We start from the raw sequence: 13050 nt of genomic DNA, 5'->3' as shown, positions 1-13050 counted from the left end.
ATCTGCAACCGTTTGACTTCTTTTTTTTTTTTTTTTTTTTTTCCCTCCTTTCCCTTTTTCTCCCCCATCTTATTTTTTTTAATTTCCAACTCCTTTCTGTTTATACTCACTTTATTCCTTTAGTTAAAGTCTCTCCCTCCCACCTCAGAGGTTTTTTTTTTTGTTTTTTTTTTGATGTTTGACAACAGTCTTTGAAGATTTTCTACTTCAGAGTAGCTACTGATGGGCTGGTTGTACTACAGAGAGAACAAGCGGGGTTCCTCAGAGTGCGACCAACTGCTCCTGCCGAAGGCAAACGCTGGTGGGGAGGATGTCACTCCATGAGGCCACAGCACTAGCTCATAAAAATCCAGAGCAGACCATGCCTAGTTGCGGTCGTCTTTTCATCCAAACATGGAGACACAACAAGCGTAGCGGGGCCGGCGATGCCGCAGCGGCGAAGCGCCCGCGCCCCGCGCCGCCCGCTAAACATTGCCTTGTGCCTTCTGTCCCCGCTCCTTGTAGAGGACCCACCGGCTTCCCAAGGAGATGACCCCGGTGGAGCCAGCTGCCTTCGCCGCCGAGCTCATTTCCCGGCTGGAGAAGCTGAAGCAGGAGCAGGAGACCATGGACTGTCTGGAGGAGAGGCTGCAGCAGATCAAGGAGGTAGGAGGATTAGCATTCCCAGAGCTCCGCGTGCCACCCAGCCGGGTGGGAGGGGGCCGTTCCCTGCCCGCGGCGGGAGCGCGCCGCGGTTCCCGGGACAGCGGGGGGGACATCCCAGCGCGCGCCTCACCAGCTCCCGGCCCCTTCCATTCATTCCCTGCCATCCCTTGTCTGGCAGGACGAGGAGAAGGAGGGCGCCGAGCTCCCCGCCAGCCTGCAGAGCAGTCGGGACATGGCCAACCCCCAGCACCCCCAGCACCCGCTGTCGCTCCTGCCCTCGGGCAGCTACGAGGAGGACCCCCAGGCCATCCTGGACGAGCACCTCTCCCGTGTGCTGAAGACCCCCGGCTGCCAATCGCCCGGCGTGGGCCGGCACAGCCCCCGCGCCCGCTCGCCCGACCGCCTGCCCACAGGCAAGCTGCCGCCCGGCACGGCCTCGCTGGCTGCCTGCGCCCTGGTGGGCAAGGGCTTCATCACCAAGCAGACCACCAAGCACGTCCACCACCACTACATCCACCACCACACCGTGCCCAAGACGAAGGAGCAGATCGAGGCCGAGGCGGCGCAGAGGGTGCAGTGCTGCTGCCCTGTGGGCAGTGACTACTACTGCTACCCCAAGTGCAAGGGCCACCCCAAAAACACCGACCCCCCTCTCCCTCTGCTGGAGCCCTTTGGGTAAGTCACCAGCATCCCCATTGCACCCGCCCCAAGCCATCACCCAGCATCCCGCTGTGGTGGGGCTGATGGGGATGGGGGCTGACGAGGGGATCGTCCCTTTTTGCCACCAGCAGGACGGGGACGCTGCTGAAGAGGCCGGGCCGAGGAGTGGACAGTGTGGCCCCGGTGGCCGGGGACGGGGGGCTGCCCAGCCCTGGTGGGGTGCAGCTCCCGGGGGGCGAAGCGGATCGGGCGCAGAACGTCTGGCAGTGGATGCTGGAGAGCGAGAGACAAAATAAGCACAAGCCCCATAGGTAAATACGCAGCTGTCTGCAGCAATATCGCTCCCGGTAAATATTTATATATTACATGGGCTGTCTATTTTTACAATCGCTAAAAACAAATGAGACTCTTTGCTCCTCCGGTTTAATATAAAAGCTGTTCCGCAGAACCAGAAAAACCACAAAAATGTCATGTTTTTGGCAATAAACCTCCTTTCATGTTATGACAGACTTTTGAGAGGGAGCGAGCAGAATAGGAGCTGCTATTAAAGTCATATTTTCCAGCTTTTCTAACCCGACTTCTTCCCTTCCCCAAGCACACAAAGCACAAAGAAGGCCTACAGCTCCGACTGTGCCAAGGGGGCCCCCGGCCGCCACCACCCGTGGGGGACAGGCAGCCACCCGCGCGGGGCACAGCCCGCCCACCCCTTCGTGCAGGACCCCGCCATGCCCCCGCTGACGCCGCCCAACACCCTGGCCCAGCTGGAGGAAGCGTGTCGCCGCCTGGCCGAGGTCTCCAAGCCGCAGAAGCCACGGTAACGGCCACGGGAAGGACGTTCCTCGTCCCGCCGTGGGGACAAACGGGGCTGGGGGAGGTTTGCTGGTGGGTGGATGTGGATGTGTCCTGCCCGTCCAAGCAGAGGGTCAGCCATGGGGACGTGTGATGGCACGGCCTGGCCGAGCCTGGAGGATGAGCCTCCGTGTTCCATCCCCACCCTGCACCAGCACAAATAGTTGGAATCTGAGGCTATTACTTCCACTCTTTTCATGGCTGTAATTTGCCCGTTTTTCCTCTGGGACAGGCTCCAGCTACATACCAAGTGGGGAATTGGACTGGTTATCGTTCATTTGGGTATGGAAGGATAAATTAGCCCACAGCATTTTTAATTCTTCCTTTGATTGTTTACAACATGTGAGGCTTGATACAAAGAACGAACTTAACGACCCACAGGAGACTTCAATTAAGAAGATTGTATTTCAACAATTTTTTGTTTTTTCTCTCCCCCCCCCCCCCCCCCTTCTTCCCCATTTGCTTTCCCCCTCCCCACTTCAGATGTTCGACCTCAAATCAGCAGAGGGACCGAAACCACTCCGCTGCCATTCAGGGGGGAAGCACCCCTTTCTGCAATGCAAGTCTAATGACAGAAGAGTGAGTATTGCACGTGCAGAAAAGGATTGGGAAATTATATATCTCATAATTATATTTTCATTAAATGGATTGTGCTTTGAAAGGAGAGGAAATTCTTATATCTGAAATTTTGTCTTTCAAACATTCTTCTTAAAGAACAAAACATTTTCAAATCTTGTCTCTGGCTCTTTTTAACTTGCATTCCTGTAAAGTGGACAAAGATTGGATTAGTCTAATTACAGGATGGTTCTTTTAACAAGAAATCTGCTACAGAGAGGTCTAAAATGGCCTAAATAATTAAAGTTTTCTTTCTTACCCTCTTCATCTTAAGCAATGAGTAATGTTTGAAGTCCAGACTGAGCCACCTGACTAGAGCCTTTCATTTTTAATTGGTTGACCTTAAGTCCACCAGCTGTCTTTGCTAGCAGCTTTTTTTCTGAAACCACTCTACAAAGACTTAGAACAAATTAGGAAGACTAAATTACTGCGGACTAACACTTTGTGACCTTTTGACATCCCAAGTGTACATTGCCTCAGAAGCAGTTGTAGATTTGGCTGTATGGTATTCACTAGAGTGTTGCCATTTTGCTGGGTAATATTGTTTTAATCATTCTTTAAGAAGTGTTGCTTGGGTGCAAATGGCAGAATCCAGTTAATTTTAGCCTCACTGGGAAAAATAAGATTACCTGGGTGCTTGAGGTGAAGCGTCTGGTGGGGGGTTTGCTTTGTGGCGTGGTGGTTGCAGGTGGGTTTGGGCATGAGGAGAAAGCTTGGGAGATGTTTTGTGTGAGGGCTGATGAAAAGAGCCTTTAAAACCCTGGGTGTGCAATCCTGGGGCTCGCTGGGGAGGGTGAGCCCAACCTCTATCCCTCAGCTCCCCCATTCATGAGATGGTGTGAGGTCTCTGCCGTGCCATCATCCCAAGGGGGAATGGCTTCAAGCTGAAGGAGGGTGGATTTAGGTTGGATATTTGGGAGAAATTGTTGCCTGTGCGGGTGGGGAGGCCCTGGCACAGGGTGCCCAGAGCAGCTGTGGCTGCCCCTGGATCCCTGGCAGTGTCCAAGGCCAGGTTGGATGGGGCTTGGAGCAGCCTGGGAACAGTGGAAGGTGTCCCTGCCCATGGCAGGGGGGTGGAATGGGATGAGCTTTAAGGTCCCTTCCAACCCAAACCATTCCATGATTCCCACTGTGGAAATCAGCAAAGGGCTGTGTAAACACATCCCAACAAATTCCCAGGCAGTACAGGAATATCTGATTTTCAGGTCACACCCAGGGTATTTCTGACAGCATTCACCAACTCCACTGCTGGTTGGAGTGTGGTGAAACAGCCTGCTCTCAAATGGAAAAATAGAGGGTTTTGTGTGTGTTTTCTGTTTTGCAGTCACAAAGAGCCAAAGAAACTGTCAGTTGTTCACACCTCTCAGTCTGGTGAACTGGTTGTCACCTATTTTTTTTGTGGAGAAGAAATTCCCTACAGGAGGATGTTAAAGGCCCAGAGCCTGACACTTGGGCACTTTAAAGAACAGCTGAGCAAAAAGGGAAATTACAGGTAAGAATGTGTGATTTGTTTGTTCTTTAGTGTGTTACAAGTCAAAAGAATCAGCAGGTATTTTGCAGGGCTGCTGCAGTGACACTTCGGATTTTCAGAGGCTGTGGATCTTCTTAGTCTCTTCTCACTCAAACCAGGAGCAACGTGGAGATGGAGAGAGGTGCCTTGGCTGCAGGGCCACCTCCTCCCTGCCTCCCCAACCTCGTTCCCAGTTGCATTAGGACCTGTGCCCCAGCCCTTCTCCATAAAGCTCCAATACCGGGAAATCTGGGATGGCTTTGTGGCAAAGGCATGGAGCACTGGGATTCAGATTCCAAGCTGGGGTCAGCATTCATCTTGGTACTGGCCTCCTCTGCTGCCTGCTGTTCACTTAGCAAATTTTTGATTGGTTTTGCAATGGTGTGGCCATAAATGGGGTCAGTGATGGGCTGGGATGGTGCTGCTGAGGGACACAGAGGTGGAGCTCCCTCACTATTCTCTTCATTAGGGGGGAAAAAAAACCTCTGCCCTGCAGGGAAAGCTCCACCAGCAATACCCAGTTCCTCCTCAGAAACACCAACAAACCCTGCTGGTCTGCTTTCCAGCTCCCATCTCCCAGTTTAACCAGTTTGCTGCTTCCTCTGCTTAGTTCTCATGGCAATAGCTTCACATTGGCTCCTTTTGGCTGCCCTTTCCCAGTGGATCTGGGCACTCTTGGGATCGCCTCTTGGCTGCTTCTCCTGCAGGGTGAGCAGGAGAAGGCCATTCCAGCTATTTTCTTTGAATTTGCACTGAATTTGGTGGTGCTTCAGAGAGCTGGGTGCCTTGCCCTGTAACTGGCAGCCTCTGATTTAACCTCCAGATGGTCATTTGGGTTTGGTACAATGAATTCCCAGCTTGCTGCCCCATCAGTGGCCTCTCTCTAGCTTTGGGAAGTCCGCCTGTACAGCCCAGAGGTCAGTCACCCTGGGCACTCGCAGGCTGGGGGATGCCAAGCTGGGGTCTCTCTATGGCTGTTGCACAGTGGGGCTGAAATATTCCAATTCCTTCCCAAAACCATCTTTGCAGCCCACCCAGCTGCCCTTGGATGGCACCAACCTGCAGGTACACCCAACCTGGCCATCCTGCAGGATGGTCCCTGGGCTTCTGCCACCCTTGTGCCATTTTCCAGCCCCTAAAGCCTCTCCCACTGTGCTCCTCCTCATTTGCAGACCAATTTCCTTAGCCTCACCACTGCTCTGCCACTGCCCAGTGGCTGTGTAGTCCCATCCTCCCCCAAAAAACCTTAGCTTTTTTTAATGTTTGTTTTCTGTGACATTTTTCATGTGATGCCCAAGTGTGGGACTATGCTCCTAAAACCTCTGTGGCCCAAAAGCCCCTCCAGGTGCAATTATTTGTGCCTTGTCAGACTGTAATTACTTTAGAAAATGTTTTTAAGTGACTGACAAGGATGAAACAATGTTTTGCTTAGATCTCACCCCTTTACACCTGGGTAAAGACAATACAGAAATTTATAAAAGGAACTTGGGTACGTGCCCAGTATTTTATCTTGCACAGACACAAGGTGAAACTAATTACACAAATGTGTGTACCTCCAGGGAATCATTTTGATCTCAGCTTTGACTTTTGGCTGGACTTTGAGTGAAACTGCGGGTGACCTTCAGGGGAGAGGTCCGCAGTGCCCGGAGTAGCGTGTGTGTTACGGGGAGGCACTAACTAGGCTGCTTTGGTCACATCTGGCATTGATTTCTTTTTAAGGCACATTTAATAAGCATGTCTTTGAAGCCCTTGCCTTTCATTTAATGCACAAAGACATGCAGAAATGCTCCACTCTCCAAATTCTTTATTGATTGGATCAGTTTGCGAGGCGGGTACCTCGGGCTCCCGCGATGCCAGAGCCCCGCCGGGGAAGCGCAGCCTTGGCTTTCCATCCCCCACCCCCCACCTCCCAAAAAAAAATTCAAAAAAAAGAAGGAATTAAGCAGTGATTTAATACTGATGGCGTTAACAAAAAACAAACATACAGGCACAGAAAAAAGTGGGTGGTGTCGGGTAATCTGGGGATGGCAGCGGTTCAAAACAGAGCTGCAAGGCCGGGCCCGCGCGCCTCGATTGGTGCCAGATGTCCCAAAAAATAAAATTTAAAAAAACCCCCAAAAAAAAACGGAGCAAAGCTTGCCACATAAAATACGTTTCAATGGAAAGCCCATTGCTGAGCAAATAAGAGCAGAGTGACTTGTTTGAAGATGTTGTGGGGGTGGATTTTTCTTTTTCTTTTTGCTTTGCCTCCTCCTTTTCTTATTTTTCCCCGTTTCTCTGTGAAATAAGGTTGTAATTATGTAAAAGGTCATAGCGTGTTTTCTCAAATAAAAATTTTGTAAACACAGTCAGGGCTTGGGCTTGGGGAGGAAGTTCTTGGGAAGAGCGGCTGTTATCTGGACAGGGGAGAGGGAAGGGAAAGTTCTTTGTAATTCATTCAAACTTTCCTTGGGTTTTTTTTGGGTTTATTTCAAGGCTGCTGTCTTGGGGAATTGTGGCCTTGACCTGCAGAATGGAAGTTGGTGGGAGGTGGGCCATTGACTTCCATGAGTGCAGGCTCTGAAGGCTCAAATAATGTGCTTTTCCTTGCTGAGCCGTTAAAGATGCAACATGTGTCAATTCTGCTTGGAATGACTACAAAAATACATCCTAACCATACCTGGACTAATTGGAGGTGGTTTCATCTCTTTGACCAAGAAGAGGGATCTTTTATCCACCTACCAAGATAATTTCAATGTGCCCTGAAAATAAAGAGATTTGCAGGGCGATGTGACTATTTTAAAAATACGCCATAGAACAAGTCACTAAATAAAAATGTCAGATTCCAAGGCCCTGCTGTGGCTCTTCCAGTTTTAGTAGTAAAAGTGAGCTTCATTTGATCTCCTTTGTCATCCTAAAGAAAATCGTAATTACAAACCCCTTTTCCCCTGGCAAACATCTGCCAGCTCAAGTTGTCTGGAAACTACAGGGGAGGGGTTAATTTTTAAAAAAAAAATTTTTTAATAGATATATGTATATTTTTCTTTGTAATCCATCTGATGGAATATTTTCCATCCCTGGCAATCAGATGGCAAAGCCCTTTTCCAAGGGAAAGCAGGCATCTCCAAGGAGGTGTTCGTCGGCAGACGGACAGGCTCCCTAAATGCTACCCCTCTGAATGGAAGCCCTTCATTTGTGCATATGCAATTAAGCAGCCTTAGAAGGAAGAAAGCTCCAAACGGGATAAAAGGAACCTTTAATCAAGAAGCTGAACGGTCTAATTCAGGATAATAGAGGGGTCCTTACTGTTTGACACAGGAGGGGTGGGGGTGCTTTTTGTCTCTGGGAGCGTTGGCTTCATGATCTAACGACCCGGAGCAAAAGAGCAGGAATGCAGGACACTGCTACTTGACCTCCCTGTGTCACGGCCCAGGGGCTGGACCAGGCTCTCCCACTGCTCCAGAGCCTCGGGAAGCAAAGGCAGGAGTTTCTGTCACTTAGCATGGACCCAGGAACGGGTTTGTTCCAAGTCCAGGATGTTTTTTCCAGCGGGAACACCGCAGAGTTTCAGCTCCTGCGTTGCAGGAAGCTGGGATGGTTTGCTTTTAATCCATCCTTTTAATAACAGTTGCTAATTTTAATGTTGGGCTTCAGCTTTGAAACAAGAAAACACATGAAAGAAAGAAGGTGGGGAGAGAGGGGAACTTTAAGGATGCTTGGCTTTGAAATCCTATTTATTTATTTTTAAATGAGATATTTGACCAGAAATCACTGTGCTTTCTAATTTTCTTTATGGCTGGGGATATCCACTGCCAGTGTGTGTAATCTACTCACTAGAGAAGCTGTTGTCACCCCTGAGGAGCATTCACAGCCCTGCTCCTTCTGTCCCATCGCATCCCTGAGGCCCTTGGGATGCTTTCAAGTCACTGGACCTGAGCACCCCTGAGGTGTTCCTGGAGGAACATCCTTAGGAGGGAGAACTGGCAAAGCATCCTTTGCTTTTTACCTTTTGATTTTTTTTTAAACCGTGTTTTAATTCTCTTTACCACAGATACTACTTCAAAAAAGCCAGCGACGAGTTCGACTGCGGCGCGGTGTTTGAGGAGGTTTGGGAAGACGAAACCATCCTGCCCATGTACGAAGGAAGGATCCTCGGGAAAGTGGAAAGGATTGATTGATGGCATCTGTGCTTCTTAAGGAAAGTTAAGCTGGAAGAGTCTTTGGACACACAACAGTAGTGATGACAAGGAAAGAGAAAAAAAAAACAACTCTGAAGGAAAAGTTTTGAACCAATGAAGAAAAAAAAGTGAAGTCTACGAAGACTTTGCTGAATTAGCCTTAGAGGAAAAAATGGCATTTATTATTCATGAGTTGGTACTGAGATGATAAAAACCCCGGACTATTTATTAGAAACATGACCACTGTTGGCTTTTGGAGATGCAGACCGTGTTTGAGAGACTTCCATACATAATATATGATTTCCTGGGGATCTGAAATCTATGGACTAAGAGAAACTGTGTATAGCTTACCTTAACAGTAATCCTTATTGATATTTATTGAACAGTCTGTTTTCCCCTAAGTCCAGTTTTTGGATATGCTGCTTTAACAATGGAGAAGAGAGGGGCTGGGAAGTGGGGTGAGGGGAGGAAGGATTATTTTATTTTTTTACGTTTTTCCCACTATCTAAAATTTAGGAGTTTGCGATGAGCGCATTCGTGATGATTTTTTTTTTTTTAAGGTGGAGGAGGGAAGGAGTGAGGTTGTGCCCAGTATTTCTCCGAGTGAAGATAAAACTTTCCTAAAGAAATAATATTAATAATAATAATAATAATAAAAGACAAAATAAAAATACTGTCCTACCATTCATCTAGAGACCAGTGCATTTTAATCTATGCTGCTCTAATTTGAAATAAAGGTCTTAAACATTAACTGTATTTAGATGCAATATAACAACAACAACAACAGGTTATTTTGTCCATGGATTTCGGTGGGGTGAGGTTTTTGCTTTGCTGCTCAGTGGTGTCCAAGGTAGAGCAAAACCCCAAGCCTGGGAGAGCAGTAGGAGCAGCCATCCCATTCCCATGTCCATCTTTAGCACACCACGAGGTTGAAAGCCCGTGTGGATTCCACAGAGCTATGGTTTTTAGCTGATCAATGTTAGCACTACTTGTGTTTCGAGGCCGTGTAACTGCGACAGGGCGTGTTCAGCTCGGTGTGGAGCGTGTGAGTCCTTGTGTGGTGGGGTTTGGTTGGGGTTCTTTTCAGTTGGGTTTTTCTCTGCCTTGCCTTGAACACCCATGTGAGGCCGTGGGAGATGCGGGCGAAGGCTCTGGAGCTCTGTGGGGTGGGGTTTTGGGGGCAGAACAACCCTTTCCCGAGAAAGACCTTGCATTTCAACAGTTGGGTTTTGTGTTGATTAAGTTAATCTGTGCATTCTGTTTGCCATTGCTACTTTGTGTAAGTCTGTATATATTGTAGAAAATGTATGGTGGAAATATTAATACACTATCTCTAGTGTTTTTGAAATTTAATCAGTACAGTACCTGTGCCTGCATGGTGTTACAGACCATGCGTCGCCCTATATTCAGGGTTCAAGCTTTCCCTTGTTTGTTTAAGGGGTTTATGTACAAATATATTTTATGCCTTTTATTACAAGTCCTGTACTCATGACTTTTGCCATGGCATTTTGTTCTACTTATACTGTAAATTATGCATTATAAAGAGTTCCATTTAAAAAAAAATACTTGGTACAATAATTATTGTAATTAAGAGATGTAGCCTTTATTAAAATTTTATATTTTTCAAATTAATATTGTCTTGACTTTTTTTTCACCCTTAATGCCTTAAATGGGTTTTTTCCTCATCTATGGTGGTAGCTGGAAAGAGCTGGTGAGCTCTGCCCTCTCTCTCCCTGCCTTGGCAGGGGCTGTTCCTGCTGGGAAGGAGGCAAGGCAAAGGCTGGAGCTGCACCTCAGTGTGAGGATTAAATAATTTACACCTCCTTCAGGTAACTCACCTGCAAATTTAGCCTGGTCGTGCTTCCAGACTGCACTGCTGAGCTCACCTGATGGAGCCAGGGTGTGACATCCAAAGGGATGTGGTGTTCCTCAGGCTGGAGCTCCTCTCGTGGCACATGTGGTGGGTTTGGTGTTGGGTTTTGGTCACAGCCTTCCCCAGACGTGATTGAGCTGGGACTGCTCACCTGCATCCCATGCCAGAGTAAACTCAGCTTTGTGAAGCTCAGGGCAAACCCCAGCTCTGTAAAGCCCTGGCTCACGTGGCCACGTTGGCCAAGGTGAACTGGGGCCAGATGTGCTGTGGGAGCTGCTGAGCAGGACAAACACAGGGAGCTCCTCCCCGTGTGCCTGCCCTGCACCCGTATTTGTGGTACAAAGCCTATTCTGTAGCTGAATGGGCTTAATTTGTTCCTCAGGGAAGCTGCCCATCCCAGGGATGGATTTGTCTCCCAGCTGTCGCCCAGACCTTCCCTGGCTCAAGTGAGAAACGCTGGGAAAGCAATTGTGGAGCTGCTTTTGGTCTGTCCTGTTGGTAACCAGAGCCAGCCCTTTGCTTCTGCCTCACCAATGGCACTGACTAGGGCTTTTTTTTTTTCTTCCCCTCTCTCCACCCTATTTTTTCTATGAGGTTTTAAATTATCTGGGTTATTTTGTGTGTTTGAGAAGACTTCATTTAAAACATCAGTAAAACTTGTATCAAAGGGCTCCACTTCACACTGAGTACACAGAGCTGGGGACTGAATCCTGCAGTTCAAGGGAGCTGCAGGCAGTTTTACACATTTAAATGGATGGTGCCTTGTTTTAAAAAAACCATCTGAAGTTCATGGGGTTCATCTTAATTGATAAGCTGGACATAACGGATGGGTGTAGGGAGACTTCAACAACATAAGGGAAGAAAGATTTTTTTTTCCCCCCTCTCTCTCTTTTTTTAGTCTACCATCAAAGGTTGGGAACTTAGCACTACATCGTAGTATTATTTTTCTTCTGCTATTAAAATGAATCACACTGTGCCTAATTCTTCTTGGGAAGATGAATGTGTTTGAGGCAGCTTGAAGCCATTCAGTGCCTCACAAGCCTTTGCATCTTTCTATCAATGTTCCAAAATACTCACCTCTGTTTTTTTGGATGTCTGTAGAAACAATATATAAAATGGCTTCAAATACATGGCAGGCTGTTTAGTGGAGATGAAAGGGTATTTGAATAGTCTTTTTAAAATGAATGAAAAGTGAATACTCTCTTCTGTTTCAATTATAAGTGGGACATGGAGCTCGTTAGACACCACCTTAATATGTGACACTCTGAAAAATGTTCACCTACCTTCAGCAGTTCAGAAACATTTTGTTTTTTAGCTTGTCTTGGGATAAAGATCGTGATTACAGGTCTGGCATGTTCCCTGCTAAATGGAGAGGCAGCGTGGGAAAGTTCTGCTCTTACAGCTTGGAAGTAACATCCAACCAATTTTTTTTACACAGTAAGGAAGATTGAGAGGGAGTAAGAACCTTATTTTGACCCAAGTGGTTTTTTTTTTTTTAAGTTTAGCTGAAGTTTATCAGGTTTAACAAAAGCTGTGTAAATTCATGCAGAAAAAAGGTGCCCACAGAGCTGCTTGTGGTGTCAAAATGTCCTGTGTTAGGTCCTTCCAGAGCACGGACCCAAAATGGACCACTTTAGGTCCTTTGACAGAGGAGGGACCCAAAATATCACTGTTTGGGTCCTTTTCCAGAGAAAGGATGCAAAATATCCCTGTTTGGGTCTTTTTTCAGAGGAGGGATCCAAAATATCCTGGCATGGATCCTTTTCCAGAGGGTGGATCCAAAATGTCCTGGTTTGGGTCCTTCCAGAGGAAAGAAACAGAATGTCCCAATTTGGGTCCTTTGCCAGAGGTAGGACCCAAAATGTCCCAAATTTGTGGCCTTTTCCAGAGGTAGGACCCAAAATGTCCTGATTTGGGTCCTTCCAGAGGAGAAGCATCAATAACAAGAGCTCTGCTCTACAGGAGCAATCTTGAGCAGGGCTCGAGCACTGCAGTGAGAGATCCCCAACCACTCCACACGCTCAAATCACTCTAATTCTTAACACTTAGCACATTTTTTGTCTTCAAAGCAGCCTGGAAATGCTCCTGAAGCCCCACAGAGGTAGGTGGCCTCTGTCCGTGGTGGATAATTGCTGGGGTGAGTGGTGGCCAGAGGAGCTTCAAAGCCATGTGTTGGCTCCGGGTCACCATCCAACAAAAACACCAGCCCCGGTTACTGCCCAATTCAAATGTGTTGATGGACCTTTAACAGTCCTTGGGAGCATTTGGGATGTGGAGCCTGGAGGCTGGGAATCATAAGTAAGCCTTGAGGCTTTTTTTGGGAAAAAGAAACACTTTCCCAAGTGTTTCACAGCTGGAATTTGTTGGGGCGTGTGGCGATGAGCCACAATGGTCTTGCTCCATCCCAAATCAAGGCTGGAAGCAGTGGGGAGTGGGGATGGGCTGAGTGGGGAGGGACAGCTGCAGGGCTGGTTCTCCTCTCTGAGTAGGGACAAGGACCCTGGAAGCCTTCATTTGGTTTTTCTCAGCAAAAACCCGGCTGCATTTGGATGCACAAAACTTCCCAGGCATTGCTTGTGGGCCTCCCTGCTGGCCTGGGTTGGTCACAGCACATACAGTGAGAAGGTTTTGGTCTTTCTCTACACTGAATGTTTGGCATCCCCTGGCCCAAACGGTGCAAAACATCCAAAAGTTGCCCTCGAGATCATGAGCTTTAAATAACACAAAAAAATAAATAAACA

The 13050-nt window shown here is 47.9% G+C and overlaps 1 protein-coding gene across 3 annotated transcripts in view; it reads left to right on the top strand.

Annotated features, from left to right (window-relative positions):
- The window catches only part of AXIN2 (axin 2), a 46097-nt gene extending 36065 nt beyond the window's left edge, over positions 1 to 10032 (top strand). For 2 of the 3 annotated variants that reach the window (XM_069032301.1, XM_069032300.1), the window contains exons 5-11: positions 505 to 645; positions 824 to 1320; positions 1434 to 1616; positions 1901 to 2119; positions 2638 to 2733; positions 4094 to 4261; positions 8310 to 10032. In XM_069032301.1, coding sequence (XP_068888402.1) covers positions 505 to 645; positions 824 to 1320; positions 1434 to 1616; positions 1901 to 2119; positions 2638 to 2733; positions 4094 to 4261; positions 8310 to 8436 — 1431 coding nt within the window. In that variant the 3' untranslated portion in view covers positions 8437 to 10032. The remainder of the gene's footprint in view (positions 1 to 504; positions 646 to 823; positions 1321 to 1433; positions 1617 to 1900; positions 2120 to 2637; positions 2734 to 4093; positions 4262 to 8309) is intronic. The other variant, XM_069032302.1, reaches the window with a different exon arrangement.
- Positions 10033 to 13050: the final 3018 nt, after the last annotated feature.

The sequence above is a fragment of the Aphelocoma coerulescens genome, chromosome 18, assembly GCF_041296385.1.
Source record: "Aphelocoma coerulescens isolate FSJ_1873_10779 chromosome 18, UR_Acoe_1.0, whole genome shotgun sequence".
Classification (NCBI taxonomy): Eukaryota; Metazoa; Chordata; class Aves; order Passeriformes; family Corvidae; genus Aphelocoma; species Aphelocoma coerulescens.
This window is presented reverse-complemented; position numbering and strand designations above follow the sequence as displayed.